The sequence below is a fragment of the Hemiscyllium ocellatum genome, chromosome 6, assembly GCF_020745735.1.
Source record: "Hemiscyllium ocellatum isolate sHemOce1 chromosome 6, sHemOce1.pat.X.cur, whole genome shotgun sequence".
Taxonomy (NCBI): Eukaryota; Metazoa; Chordata; class Chondrichthyes; order Orectolobiformes; family Hemiscylliidae; genus Hemiscyllium; species Hemiscyllium ocellatum.
In genome coordinates, this window is record NC_083406.1 from 117,211,054 (window position 1) to 117,224,937 (window position 13,884).

The following is a 13,884-nucleotide window of genomic DNA, read 5'->3' on the forward strand; positions in this document are numbered from 1 at the left end:
AGGGATTTCCCACCACAGAAGGCGGTGATGACTAGGTCACTTAATATATTTTAAGAAAGAACTCGTTAGATATCACAAAACTAAAGGTATTGACAAGATTGGGGGAGAGTAGGAGAATGAGGTCATGATCATGTTGAATGGCAAAGTGGGCTCGACTGGCCAAATGGCCTGCTTCCATACTGTTTGGATTCTCCAGTTTTCTAGGTGTCTATTGTATTATCATTTTCATAAGGTGTTAGTAAACTATCTCTCAAATTGACAGTTGAAGAACTTACATTGATTTGTTGCAATGATGATCTACTTAATATTAATTAGTCTCAACAATACAATCTCTGACAGAAATGATTAGCACTGGAGACAGTCCCAAACTTGAACAAACGTGAAGGAAATATGTGTGGTCATGTGTCTGGAAATAAACCACTAAATTAATCACGTGAGCAGCAATCATCTCATTTCTAAGCAAACCCCTGATTATTGTTGATGTCAGGCTCCCTGGCAAATCCTATCCCTAATTGCTGTGGCGAAAATGGTGGTGAGCCATAACTTCAAGCCATTTCAGTCTTTAGATGTAGAGACAGGCACAGGAATGTTAAGGAACGTGTTCCAACATAGTGACTTAATGACAGTGAAGGAACGATGATACGCTTCGGAGTCAGGTGGTGTTGCTTAGGTGAACTTGCATCATGTGGTGTTGTGTATCTTATGCCCTTGTCCTTCTGAGAACTCTCTGGTCTGGATGTCTTGTTGGCAGTACACACTAAGGTCAGTTGGCTGGAGAGCTGGTTTGCGAATCAGTGATGCCAACTGTATGAATTCATAGAATCACAACAGTATGATATCGGGCCATCTGCCCATCAAGTCCACACCGACCCTCCAAATCCACCCAGCCAACAGCCCCTGCCCCCCCCCCCCCCAATCCTGTCCCTATAGCTAACCCACATGTCCTGCACATCCCTGGACACCTTGGGCAATTTAGCATGGCGAAGCCACCTAACCTACACTGTGGAAGGAAACCAGAGCACCCAGAGTACACCCACACAGACACAGGGAGAACATCCACACAAATAGTCACCTGAGGCTGGAATCCCTCTGTAGTCTGGTAAGACTGTGGTAACTTTACTTTGAATGCTACTGTTACTGCGAATCAGTGGTGCAGAGGGTGGATGTGATACCAATCAAAGAGGCTGCTTTGACTGTGATGGTGTCCTGAGTATGTGGGACCTGTGTGGGGAGTATTCCATCATACTCCTGATTTGTGCCTTGGACAGGCGAGTCAGTCATTGCAGGATTTGTAGTGTCGTGACTTGCCCTTGTATCTGCAGTACTTATATGGCCAGTCCAGTTCAATTTTTGTGTGTGCGCGTGTCACGGGCTGGTGATGTGAAGTTTCTCGCAGTCACAGCCAGTCGATTCTCATCCGCATTCTGCACTTTGACAAGAGGGGAGTCTGTGCACATGCAATTAGTAACAGAAATCTGTTTCTGCACTGCTTCTGTCTCGAGGTGCTAGGCCCCTTATACTGCCCCTTCGCTTGCAGCAGCTAACCCCATGCAAACAAGGGTGGATACTTGCTAGTCTGTGTCTCTGTAAGTCACTGTGGTAACCCAATAAATGCTGATGTTTCTTTCAAACTTGTAATGTGTTATCCATCTCAAATCATATTGCAGCTTTGTACATCTCTATGACACTGTGACCTGCATTGTCCTCTATGAGACCGAACAGTAAAAGAAGTTCCTGTATGGTACAGCTTTCTCTTTGTCTAAAGAGACTCTTTATTTAGAAGCTGCAGGTGTTCAGAGCAGCACTTGAATCATGCCAAACTCAACACAGTCAGCACCTCACAGGCAAAGCCTGACTTAATTCCTTTTTCTTATTGCCTTTTTCCTATTTTGGATTGTCCCAAGGCAGACTTAGCTGGGTGAGTGCACGCCAACAAACTGAAGAAGCTTGGCATTATCCAGGACAAAGAACCTGCTTGATTGGCACCAGATCCATAAGCATCCATTCCCTTTTCCACTAATGCTCAGTAGTAACAGCGTATGCTATCTACAAGATGCACTGCAGAAATTTGCCAAAGATCCTTGACAGCATCTTCCAAACCTACGGCTTCTTTCATCTAGAGCACCACCACTTGCAAGCCTCTTCCCAACCCACTCACCACACTGTCTTGGAAGTATATTGCTCTTCCTTTACTGTTGCTGCATCAAATCCTTGCATTACTCCCTAATAGCATTGTAGGGCTCCCTACAGCACATGAACTGCACAAGTTCAACAAAGCAGGTCACCATTAGGGCAATTAGGGACTGACAAATAAAGGCTGGCCCAGTCAGTGATGCCCACGTCTCACAAGAGAAAGAGTTAATGACGTAGATGTTGAAATTGCAGTGAAAATGTCTTGCTGTCCTTGAGTGTAATTAAATCAGTGTGTTTGTGATTATTGAGAAATCAACTACAACCACAATAGAAAGGAAATCAGGTTTGTGAGAAAAGCACGATGTTAATCAAAGAGGGAGAACTGCATTCATCTAGCTGCTCTTCAAAAGCACTGAATCCCTCAGCAATTTATACTTCCTGTAGTTGCTGTTGTGATATAGGAAAGTCAGTAACTGGACATGCAAAGCAAATATCCGCCAACCGCGATGTGATCAGATCCAGCTCTTTTTTGAGACACTGCCATGGAGTATTTTTTTGTACTCTCTGAGCAGGCAGGTTGATACTCAGTCATTCAAAAGTTTTCACCTCTGATGGTACAATATTTTCTCTGGGTAGTCACTTGCTCTCCATTGTCAGTTTTGATTTCTAGACCCAAGTCCTGGAATGGGACTTAAACAAGCATCCTGTGGCTTCAGGAGCAAGTGTTCGAACTGAACCACAGTTGACACACTTCACAGCCACAAGTAAAAAATGAGGTCTGCAGATGCTGGAAATCACAGCTGCAAATGTGTTGCTGGTCAAAGCACAGCAGGCCAGGCAGCATCTCAGGAATAGAGAATTCGACGTTTCGAGCATGAGCCCACCAGGCAACCAAAGGACAATCAGGTCTAAGAGGAAATACATAGTTCCTGCTGTGTATTTTAAGAATTCCCATCCTGCATTCAAACTCCTTTGACCCTGTCACCACCCTCTATGATATCTGTGTTCCTTCAGTTCTGGATTATTTTCATTGCTTCTACCATCTGAAGCTATGCCTTCAGTTACTTGGGTCTAGAGTTCTGATATTGCTTCCTCCCAGTTCTCCACCTCTCATCCATCCCGAATGCCTTTTGGTTCAGTATCCAGTTCTGCTTGATTTGATTCCTGTGAATCACTTTTGGGATGTTATGCCCAATTAAAGGCACTGTAGAAATGTTGATTGGCTGCAGGGATTGGAAGGCAGACAATCAAATACAAAATAAAGTTGAACAACTTGTTCACTCAGTAACTCCCCTGAGAAGATGCTGAGCCTCAGACGAGGTACAGTACCACACGTGTCAGTTCAATATTTGCACACTCACCAGTATCTTTATTATTCACAGTTGAGGTCTAACAGGCAGTTTTACTCTAAGTAGTGTTGCAGCCATGTCCAGTGCTGTCCTGTTGAAAGTCAAACGGCTAACTTGGTACAGATTAAAATCTGAACTTTGGACCTTCTGACCTTTACAAATCAGACATTCATTGACTAAATGTGCTGTGTCCTGAGATAAAATCATGTGAAAAGTTAGCAGTAAATAAGAATACAGTTCATGGGAACTAGAATGCAGTCACTTAAACTCATTAAACATTCTTCACCTCTTGTCAATAATAAATAATAATTTTAAACATCCACTCGTGAAAGAAAGTGAGTCATTGGGTAATCAAGATAAAGTACTTATTCTTGAACTGTGATAAAGGAACATGGTGCTTGTTCAGTTATTTTTGTATTATATTAGTCTATTCCAGATTATGTAACTTTATTGCTGTAATGTTGGTATCTATTTCAAAGTCTGTCTGAACTGAAATCTCAACCAGTTAATCTGGAACAGAGTTTCTTCAAAGTTGGCAGTCTATGGATAAATCCATTGTGACCTCGTTGTTGGAATATGTCTATAAGGAACAAAAACTTTTATATTTTGTTTCCTTTGAAGGGGAAGACCAGGTTCTTGTTTCATTTTTATAGTACATTTGAGTTTACTACTGATCGATCTTGAAGCCTGTTTGAATATATGCATTTATAAATGAGGTTTACAATCGTTCAAGTGAAGAGGAAGGGAATGGTGGGCTTGTCCATAAGGAAAGGAAATTGATATCGTCTAGCAACATGAGCCCAGTATAAACTATTTCCACTGAATTCTGGAACTGGTGGCATAGACTGAGAATTAGGGCCAGACCATTCGGAAGAGATGTTAAGAAGCACTTCTACACACACCGGGTGGTGTAGATGTTTGATACTCTTCCACAAGCAGCAGTAGATACAGGATAAGTTGTTAATTTTAAGTCTGAGGAAGGTAAATTTTCCTTAAGGATTTGGACTAAAAAAGATAGGTATCTGGAGTTAGGCTACAGGCCAGTCATTGAATGGTGGAACAGGCTTGAGGATGCTGAATGGCCTACTCCTGTTCTTATGAGCCAAAGAAACAGAGTGTGTGTGTGTGTGTGTGTGTGTGTGTATATGCTAGAGATTGGAAGCAAGAGTGACTCTAGTAAGAAGTCCTGCCAGACTACTGAAATTTGAGTTTAGGGAATTGTTTGCTCTGAAGTTAGTTTGTAGTTGGTTTCAGGTGTCTTGGGAGAGATACTAGCTGGGGGTGGGGGGGGGATAAACTGTAATGAATGCACAGAAATTGACCAGAAAGAAACCAGACTGTGCCAGCCTGAGTAAGAAACTTCTGTGTGAAGGTAGCAGCGATTCCTCATTGGGGTGTTGCTGTTGATGAGAATAATCCTCAGATAAGGGATGGTGAAAGGTTGAATCCTTTTCTGGTGTTTGTAACAAAATCTTTCCAATCTTTGGTCTAATATAGTTCATGTTGCTCTGGTTTTTATTTGTTAAAGTACATTGCGAGACTTGTGTGACTGTTCAGAAACTGGTCCTCCATTGTGTTTTTTTTTGGAAAAAGCTTGGTTCTATCAAGCCAGATTCCAATCTGACTGCCCAGTATTGACATATCTGGGATCATAACCTCACTCTGTAATTTCAGACATGATCCCTTAAAAATTACTGCTACATCTCTCTCGACCTATTCTTTAACCAAATTTGCCAGTTTGTTTTAGCTATGCCCTCGTACTTGCCATTATTGAAGTTTAAGATACTAGTCTTGGACCCACTCTTCTCTCCCTCAGATTGAATGTAAACTTAAATCATTTTATGATTGCTTTTACCTATGGGTGTCTTTGCTATGTGGTCAGTCATGAATCTTGTCCCACTGGATAATGCTAGGTCTTGTTTTGCCTACTCTCTGGCTCACGAATATGCTACTGTAAGAAATTTGCAAAAGCATTCTATTTCTTCCTTTATGGTCTATCCCACCATGTGGCTACTTTTGGGAGGGCCCTCTCCACGTACCTTTGTCATTTCTCACATCTTTCACAAGCTGCTTCAACATCCTGGTTTCCTCAACTTGGGTATTCCTTCTCAACTGTGCTACTCCCGTCATTAATTAACAGAGCCACTTTTTCCTAGTGTTGCATCCTTCCTAATTTCTCTCAACCCTCAAAATTCAGGTCCCAATCCATGTCAATCTAATGACTATTATCATATGGTGCAGGTAATGGCTATTTGTTCCATTCAAAATGCTACTTGTATTCAGATACAGGGCCTTTAGTTTTATCCTTTTTTTTATCTCTAGCCTTATTTGTGGATTTACTCTTACATTTGTATTCTATTGCTTTTTTTTAAAGTCACGGGGAGGAGGTGGGTGGATGTAGGAATCACTGGCTGCCAGCGTTTTTATTGCATGAGCTGCTTTCTCCACAAACTGGAACACACTTCAATTGTGATGGAACCTCTATTTAAATGTGTAATCATTTTAACATGTACTTCTATTTGTGTTGTAGACGGGCCTCAATCGAAAGGAATATCTAACTTGTAAACTCTGCATCCCATTGTGACGCTGACAGTGGGTCAACCTGAATAACGGAAGCTTAATAATTAACATTTGGAAGAAAACACAAAAAGGACAGCTGCCTAACCTGGTTTATATGTAACAAAACTGTTGTGTGGGGGAGGGGTTCAAACATGTCCTGTATTGACAGCTACCACTTAGATTGCTCAATGTAAGTTGGGATGCGATGCTTTGTGTAGTGCTGTTCCCTTATTGTGTACGTCACGTTTTGTGTCAACGAATGTTGCAAGATTACGATGTTAAGTAAAACCTCTTTTGTACTGAGTGGATAACTGATTTCAGCTACTTTGAGTTTCCTATTTGGGGGATCTGGTGGAAGTGCTGATGGTTAGAATTGGATGGTGTCCCAGTAAGTTTCGGGGCATATTTGCTGATTGTATTTTTTTGCCATGTAACAAGGGCACAATAATATCGTTCAAAAATGTTTTAAAACTAAAATGTTAACCCTGATAGTTTTAATAGCTGGTCAATAATTGTACTTGGAACAAAATTGCAGACTTTTTTTAGGGAATTAAATAAATAAATTGCTAAATTTGTACCTCCGCAACTGAAGTTGAATCAAAAGAAAAAATACTTCATTATTATAGTCCATTTCTGGCTTTTGTCACTTACTATAGGCTGGTGAGCACCAAAACCGCACCAGCATTCCTATCATTCTCGTTGCCAGACCCAACCAGCAATCCAGTGGAGGAGCGGAGTTGGCTGTAAGTGATTCTGTAGAAAGACAGCGTGAAGTTGCTTGCTTGTTTGTCTACGTCCAACAGAATCCTCCTAAAGAGAGGGATAATATCTAAAAGCAAGAGAGCTAAAGGACCCCATAAAATTACCGGCTAGCATTCTGAATTTCAGTATCTCTTCTAATTCTGGCACCACAGTGAAGGAAGAATTTTATGGCATTGGAGAGAGTGTAGAGGAGATTAACCAGCACGGTAACTGAGATGAGGGGCTTCAGTCTTGTAGAGAGCATAGAGAAGTTGTTCTCCTGTAGACCAAAGAAGGTTGACCAGAGAGCTATAAAGGATGTGCAAACTTTTGAGCAGTTTTGCTGAGTCAGTTAGTTTACCAGCTGGTAACTAAAGATGTTTGAGCAGAGGCAAGCTACTTGGAAAGAGCCAGCACAAACTCCGTGGACCAAAAAGCCACCTGCAGTGCTCTGTCTATTCAGGTGTTCAAAAAGAAAAGTTCTGTTTGTGGCATGGTAAATATAAATATACCCCGTTCTTCTCAGCTAATTGCAGAGACTAGCACCAAAACAATAGGCCTCAGTTTCAACATAACGTCATTTAGATTTCCTTAGCACGATCCTTTCTTTTCCACCCGAAATGCATGTTGGGATAACCGTGCAGCAATGTCTACATCCAGTATTAATATAAAAGAATTGACTTGTCTAATCATCCCTATGGTCCTGGAATAGCTGATACACACTGTTGTAACACTAGGTGAAGAATAGATACTTGGGCAAACTATTGAAGGAAGCTTAGAACACATGGTACTGCTTTTAGAAAAAGCCAGCTTCTCTGTCAGATGAGAGTGAGGGATTTCTCCTTTTTCATAAGGAGTTGACATGGAACATACAGCCAGAAAGGGGCATGTCTTACACAAGTCTTATACAATGGTGGAGCAAGCTTGAGGGACCGAATGGCCTCCTCATAATTCATGTACTTATATGAAACCAGGTTCAACAGTAGCTTTCAACAGGGAATTGCAGAGGAACCTTGGTTATCCGAATGACACGGGCGGGGAGTGTTTTGTTTGGATAATCGCACGCTGGGTAATACAATTTAGACAAGCATTGAGACCTTGCAATTTTGTTTGGATAATCTGAAATTCAGATAATCGATGTTCCCTGTAGATAGGTTTCTAAAAGAGGAGAAAGGTCCAGAGCTGTAACTGCAATTATGTCTTGTATCACAAGGACGGAATATCCAAAATCTTATCGCAAGTGTTGGGTTTTAAAGAAGCCTTTCAAGTGAGAGAGTGAATGGGTGGTAAGTAGATACCTCTTTCAGAGCTAGTATATTTATAGTGGGCTGAATTGCCCCTTTCTTTGTAGCATGACGTTATGACTAGATTGCATTTCTTTATGCAGTCATCTGAACGCAGTCATTTATTATCACGGCTGACCAGGAGTGGAATCTAGCATCTCGGACTTTCTCAAGCTGTCAAATTCTATTATTACTGGATGGAAAGACTGATGCATAGTCTTTGAGCACTTAATCCCTCGGTATGAGTTTTTAGTACAAAAGCTTCAATAGACTGTGGGTAATAGTGTTACCTTCCTGCACAAGGTCTCAATGCTGGAATGGCTCCTTTACCTCGGAGAAATGAGCACTGACTACCCTCAGAAGTCACTTCTCATCCTCCCGCTGTCTGGAGAGCTGTCTCACGGCGGTCTTCATCTAGTCAGCGAATGAGCCTGACCTCACTCAGACTCCTTAATGCTCTCTCCATACAGGCGTTACTGAAGTAAAGCTCAACTAATATGATAAACAAGCTAATTACCCCTTTGTAAATTAGTGGTGGTGAGGATTTTATGGGCTTTTGTTTCCCCCAGAAATTGATTTGAAAAAGCTGCAGTGCCTACACTGAAAGATGATGTGAGCTTAAGTCCCACTTTGGCAGCTTACATTGTTAGTTAAACTTCAGATGGAAAGTGATTTTCTGTAACGGGTGACTATGAAGCTATCCGATCTGGTTTACAGATTTGAAGTAAAGGAAGCAAAATATGACCCAAAGCCATTTTTAGATAGATTAAAGTTAGGGTATCTAACACGCTGCCTGAGGCGGTGGTAGAGGCAGGTTTAATTGAGGCTTTCAAAAGAATATTAGCAGTTATTTGAAAAGTGACATGCAGTGTACTGGGAGAAGGCTATGGAATGGCTTGTTTGAGATGCTCTTCTGGAGAGTCGGCACAGAAATGATGGGCTGAATGGCTGTTTCAAATTCTTTAGGCAAAGAAATCTTTTGTCCTCATCTGAGGTGGTCTACGTATGACTCATGACCCACAGCACTGTTTTTGGCTTTTAACTGCCTTCTGAAATAGTGCAGTCACTAAGTCTTAGAATTTCAGACATAGCCCCTGCGTGCTCCTGAAGCCACTCCTGTGTGTATCTCAACTCAACAGCCCACTGTGATAAAAAATTCCATAGATTCACTACCCTGTCTTGAATGTGCACCCCCTTATTCTGACAAGGGGAAAACAATCTTTCAGCGTATAACCTGTCAAGTCCCATAAGAATTTTGCATGTTTCAACAAGGTCACCTCGTTCTCAAATTTCTGAGTGCAGGCCTAACACACTCAACCTCTCCTCATAAGGCAGTCCCCCCATACCTGCTATCAACCTTGTGGACATTTGCGAGACTGCCTCCAATGCCAGTGTATCTTTGCACAATTAAGGATCCCAAAATTGTTCCCAGGATTCCAGCTGTGGTCTAACTCATGCTGCTATTTTCTTTCTTTCTATATTTATGTCCAGTCTGTCTGAGATAAAGGCTGACATTCCTTTTTCCTTCCCTATTATGTCTGAACTTGGATGGTAACATTTTGTGACTTATACACAGGAACTCCAAAATCCCCTGTGGTATAGCTTCCTGCAGTCTTTCTCCAGTTAAATAATATTCAGCTCTTCTATTCTTCCTGCTAAAAGTGTATGAATTTTAAATTTAGATTTAGGTGTTATTGTCACGTACTCAAGTATGGGGTACAAGAGTACAGTAAAAAGTGTACAACGTCACCACAAACAGTGCCATCTTAGGTAGAGAATACCTCAATAACAATCTTCGTTATAGTGTAGAAAAATAAAGAAATAAAAGGTTCACTACAGTTTTTAGTGTAAAAGTAGAAAGGTAAAGAAATAATGTTTAAAATATCAAACCTTGAGTCCTTTCCTAAGACATGGGCCTCAGACTCTCAGATTACCTTTCCCCATGAGGGGTGTCGTTGCATTGGAGACAGCTCAGAGGGGATTCACTAGATTCATTCCAGAGATAAGGTGTTTGTCTAATGAAGAGAGATTGGGCAGCTACACGAGAGGCGTTGTAATTGAGGCAGATAAGATGTAAAAGGGGATTGACAAAGTAGACATGTAGAGGATGTTTCTTTATGTGGGGCCATCTGGAATGAGAGGTTTTAAGAGAAGGGATAGCAGATTTAAAACAGGAGAAGAAATTGCTCTGCGGGGTGGAGTGAATGCTGGGAAACTGAATAAATTTAAGGAAGAGATAGATTTTTCTCTAATAACAGGATGAAAGGTTATCGGGAGTGGGCAGGAAAGTGAAGTTGAGGCCAGGATGAGATCAGCCATGATGGTAATAACCGAAGGAGCAGGCTGGAGGGGCTGAATGGCCAACTCCTATTCCCTGTTCTTATGTTGTCATTCTTACATATATTAGGAAGGTTTCCTCTATATCCAGCTACAATACACACAGAGCCATTCAAATTGTGTCTAAAGGTAGAACTCCAACTATAGTGATTGTAATTAGGTCAGCCAGGTGGACCTTGTACAGTGTGAGTTCCCTGATTGGGTCTATTAGTCTGGTCGAATCAGGGAGCCCTGGCTGACAGATAAAGACAGGAGTGTCAGATGTCCTGCTCACTCTGAGGGAGCTGGATCAGTGTCAAGAACTATGCACATATAAATAAAAGGTAACTTGGTGATGGGTTACCAGCGTCTGGAGTTATTTCACAAACCAACATCAATACCTAATTCTGACTCAAAGAACAGTACAGCACAGGAACAGACCCTTCAGCCCACAAGCACTAAGCTTAAAACCATTTGCCTCTACATGGTCTGTATCCTTCTAGTCCCTACCTATTCATATCTCTGTCAAGATGCTTCTTAAGGGTTGCTACTGTATCCACTTACATCTCCTCAGGCAGTGCATTCCAGGCACTTACCATCCTCAGTGTAAAAAACGTGCTCTCACATCTCCTTTAAACTTTCCCCTATATCCCCCAGTAATTGACATTTCTGTTCTGGGAAGAAGACTCTGACTATCCATTCCATCTATGCATCTCATCATTTAGTAAACTTAGATCAGGTTGCCTCCTCACTTTCAAAATTCAAGTGAAAACAAACCAAGTTTGTCCAATCTCTCCTCATAACCAAGAGTCTCCAAACCAGACAATATCCTGGTAAAACTTTTCTTTAACCTCTCCAAAGTTTCCACATTCTTCTGGTAGTGTGATGGCCAGAACATAATCTTCAACATGTGGCCTTCAGTTCTATATAGCTGCAATATCACTTCCCAGTTGTTATACCCTACTCCCCATTGATCACATTATTCACATGTCACCACTTTCAGGGAACTATGGACCTATAGGCCTAGATCCTTCTGTATGTTAATGCTTCTCGGAGTTCTGCCATTTACTGATATTTTCCTTCTGTATTAGACTTTCCAAAATGACCTTGCATTTGTCCAGACTAAATTCTATCTGCCATTTCTCCACCCAAGTCACCAGCCTATATATATATATATATATATATATATCTCCTCCTATATCGTTTGACAATCTTCCTCACTATCCACAGCTCCCCAACCTATGTGTCATGTGCAAACTTACTGATCAGGCCACATGCATTCTCCATCCAAATCATTTACATATGTTACAAACCACAGGGATCCCAGAATTGATCCCTGTGGACCACTAGTCACAGACCTCCTGTCTGAAATATACCCTTCCACCACTACCCTCTGTCTTCTGTGACCAAGCCAGTTCTGTGTCCACTTACCACTCACCGAGGATCCTATGTGATTGCACCTTTTGTATCAGCCTGCCATGAAAGACTTTGTCAAAGGTCTTGCTAAAGTCTATATAGACAACATCTACTGCCCTGTCCACATCAATGCTCTTTGTCACTTCCTCAAAAAACTCAATCAAGTTTGAGGCATGACCTCCCTGCATAAGGTCATGCTGCCTGTAGATATAAGTCCATATTTTTGCAAAAGTGAGGAAATCCTGTCCCTAAGAATCTTTTCCAATAATTTCCCTATCACTAACATAAATCTGTAATTTTCCGGATTATCCCTGTTGCCCTTATTAAACAAAGGAACGACGTTGGCTATTCTCCAGTCCTCTGGGACTTCAACTGTAATTAAAAAGGATACAAAGATCTTGTACACGGCTCCAGCAATTTCCTCCCTCATCTCCCACATATTCTGGGATAGATCCTATCTGGTCCTGCCTTGATCTTTTCAAAACATCCAACACCTTTTTTATATCGACATACCCTAAAATACCAACAGACCCCTCTCTAGACTCACCATTCACTTTGTCCTTCTCCTTTGTGAATACTGATGCAACATATTTGTTAAAGACCTCACCCACTTCCTCTGGCTCCACATAAATTCCCTCCTTTGTCCTTGCATGGACCTACCCTTTTCCTAGCTACCCTCTTGCTTCTTGTATATGTATAAAAAGCCTTGGAATTTTCTTTAATCCTATTTGCCTAGTACATTTCATGGCCCCTTTTAGCCCTCTTAACTCATTATTGAAGTTCTTTCCTGCTTACTTTATAATCCTCAAGGCTCCCTCTGTGTTCAGTTTCTAATGATTTGGAGGTGCCGGTGTTGGACTGGATTGTACAAAGTTAAAAATCACACAACACCAGGTTATAATCAACAGGTTTATTTGGAAGCACTAGCTTTCAGAGCGCCGCTCCTTCATCAGGTCGTTTGGAGTATACGATCGTAAGACATAGACTTTTTAGCAAAAGTTTACAGTGTGATGCAACTGAAATTATATGTTGAAAAAGACCTGGATTGTTTAAGTTTCTCATCTTTTAGAATGACCATGTTGGTTTCAGTGTCTTTCACACACTCCTACAGACCCATACACTCACACAGACCCTCTCATACGCTCACACACGCACATCAACACACACCCGCACACGCACCTTCTCACGGACTTATACCGCTTTACACACACACACATTTACACATGCACACATTCTCACAGACACTCATAACTCATATCCCCCTTCCCACACTCACACACATATAAGTTTGTGGGGTAAATTTGTATTTGCAGAATTACATTTTATCTTGATCAAAAACTGCATGAATCCATGTAAGATTCCGTAAATCCCTTTTTCAGAAATACAATCAGTCTGAACATTGTGGAAGGTGATATTAGAGGAAACTAGGATAGTTGACGCTGGGCACCTAGCAAATGATGCATACTACAGTCACATTGGTGGAGGGAGTGAATGTTTCAGCTGGGGGAGTTTTGTAATAAGGAAGCATCCAAGGAGCAGTAAAATCCTGAACTGCTGTGCTCTTCCAGCACCACCAATCCAGAACCTGGTTTCCAGCATCTGCAGTCATTGTTTTTACCGAGTTTTGTAATATGTTGAGTTATAGAGAGAGGGACTTCTTTCACTGGAGTGTAGGAGCTAATGGGGTGACCTGACTGAGGTTTATAAAATAATGAGGGGTAGAGATAAGGTGAATGGCTGGTAATGTTTCCCTAGCGTGAGGTATTTCAAGACTGGGGATATTTTAAGGTGAGAAGAAAAAGAATTTAAAAGACATGAGAAGCAATTTTTTTTTACACACAGAGAGTGGTTCATGTGTGGAATGAACTTCCAGAGAAGGTGGTGAATGCAGGTACAGTCACAACATGTAAAAGACATTTGGATAAGTACATGAATAGGAAATATTTGTAGAGATATGGGCCAAGCGTAGGGAGGTGGAATTATCCATAGAACCCCTACAGTGTGGAAACCAGGCCATTCGGCCCACAACTCCACACTGACCCTCCAAAGAGCATTCCACCCAGACTGACCCTCTCCCATAAACCTGC

The 13,884-nt window shown here is 41.5% G+C and overlaps 1 protein-coding gene across 2 annotated transcripts in view; it reads left to right on the forward strand.

The window, feature by feature from the left end:
• Window positions 1-6,352, forward strand: part of clns1a (chloride channel, nucleotide-sensitive, 1A) — a 37,519-nt gene extending 31,167 nt beyond the window's left edge. For both annotated transcript variants that reach the window (XM_060826886.1, XM_060826887.1), the window contains one exon: window positions 6,013-6,352. In XM_060826886.1, the coding sequence (XP_060682869.1) occupies window position 6,013 (1 nt within the window). In that variant the 3' untranslated portion in view covers window positions 6,014-6,352. The remainder of the gene's footprint in view (window positions 1-6,012) is intronic.
• Window positions 6,353-13,884: the final 7,532 nt, after the last annotated feature.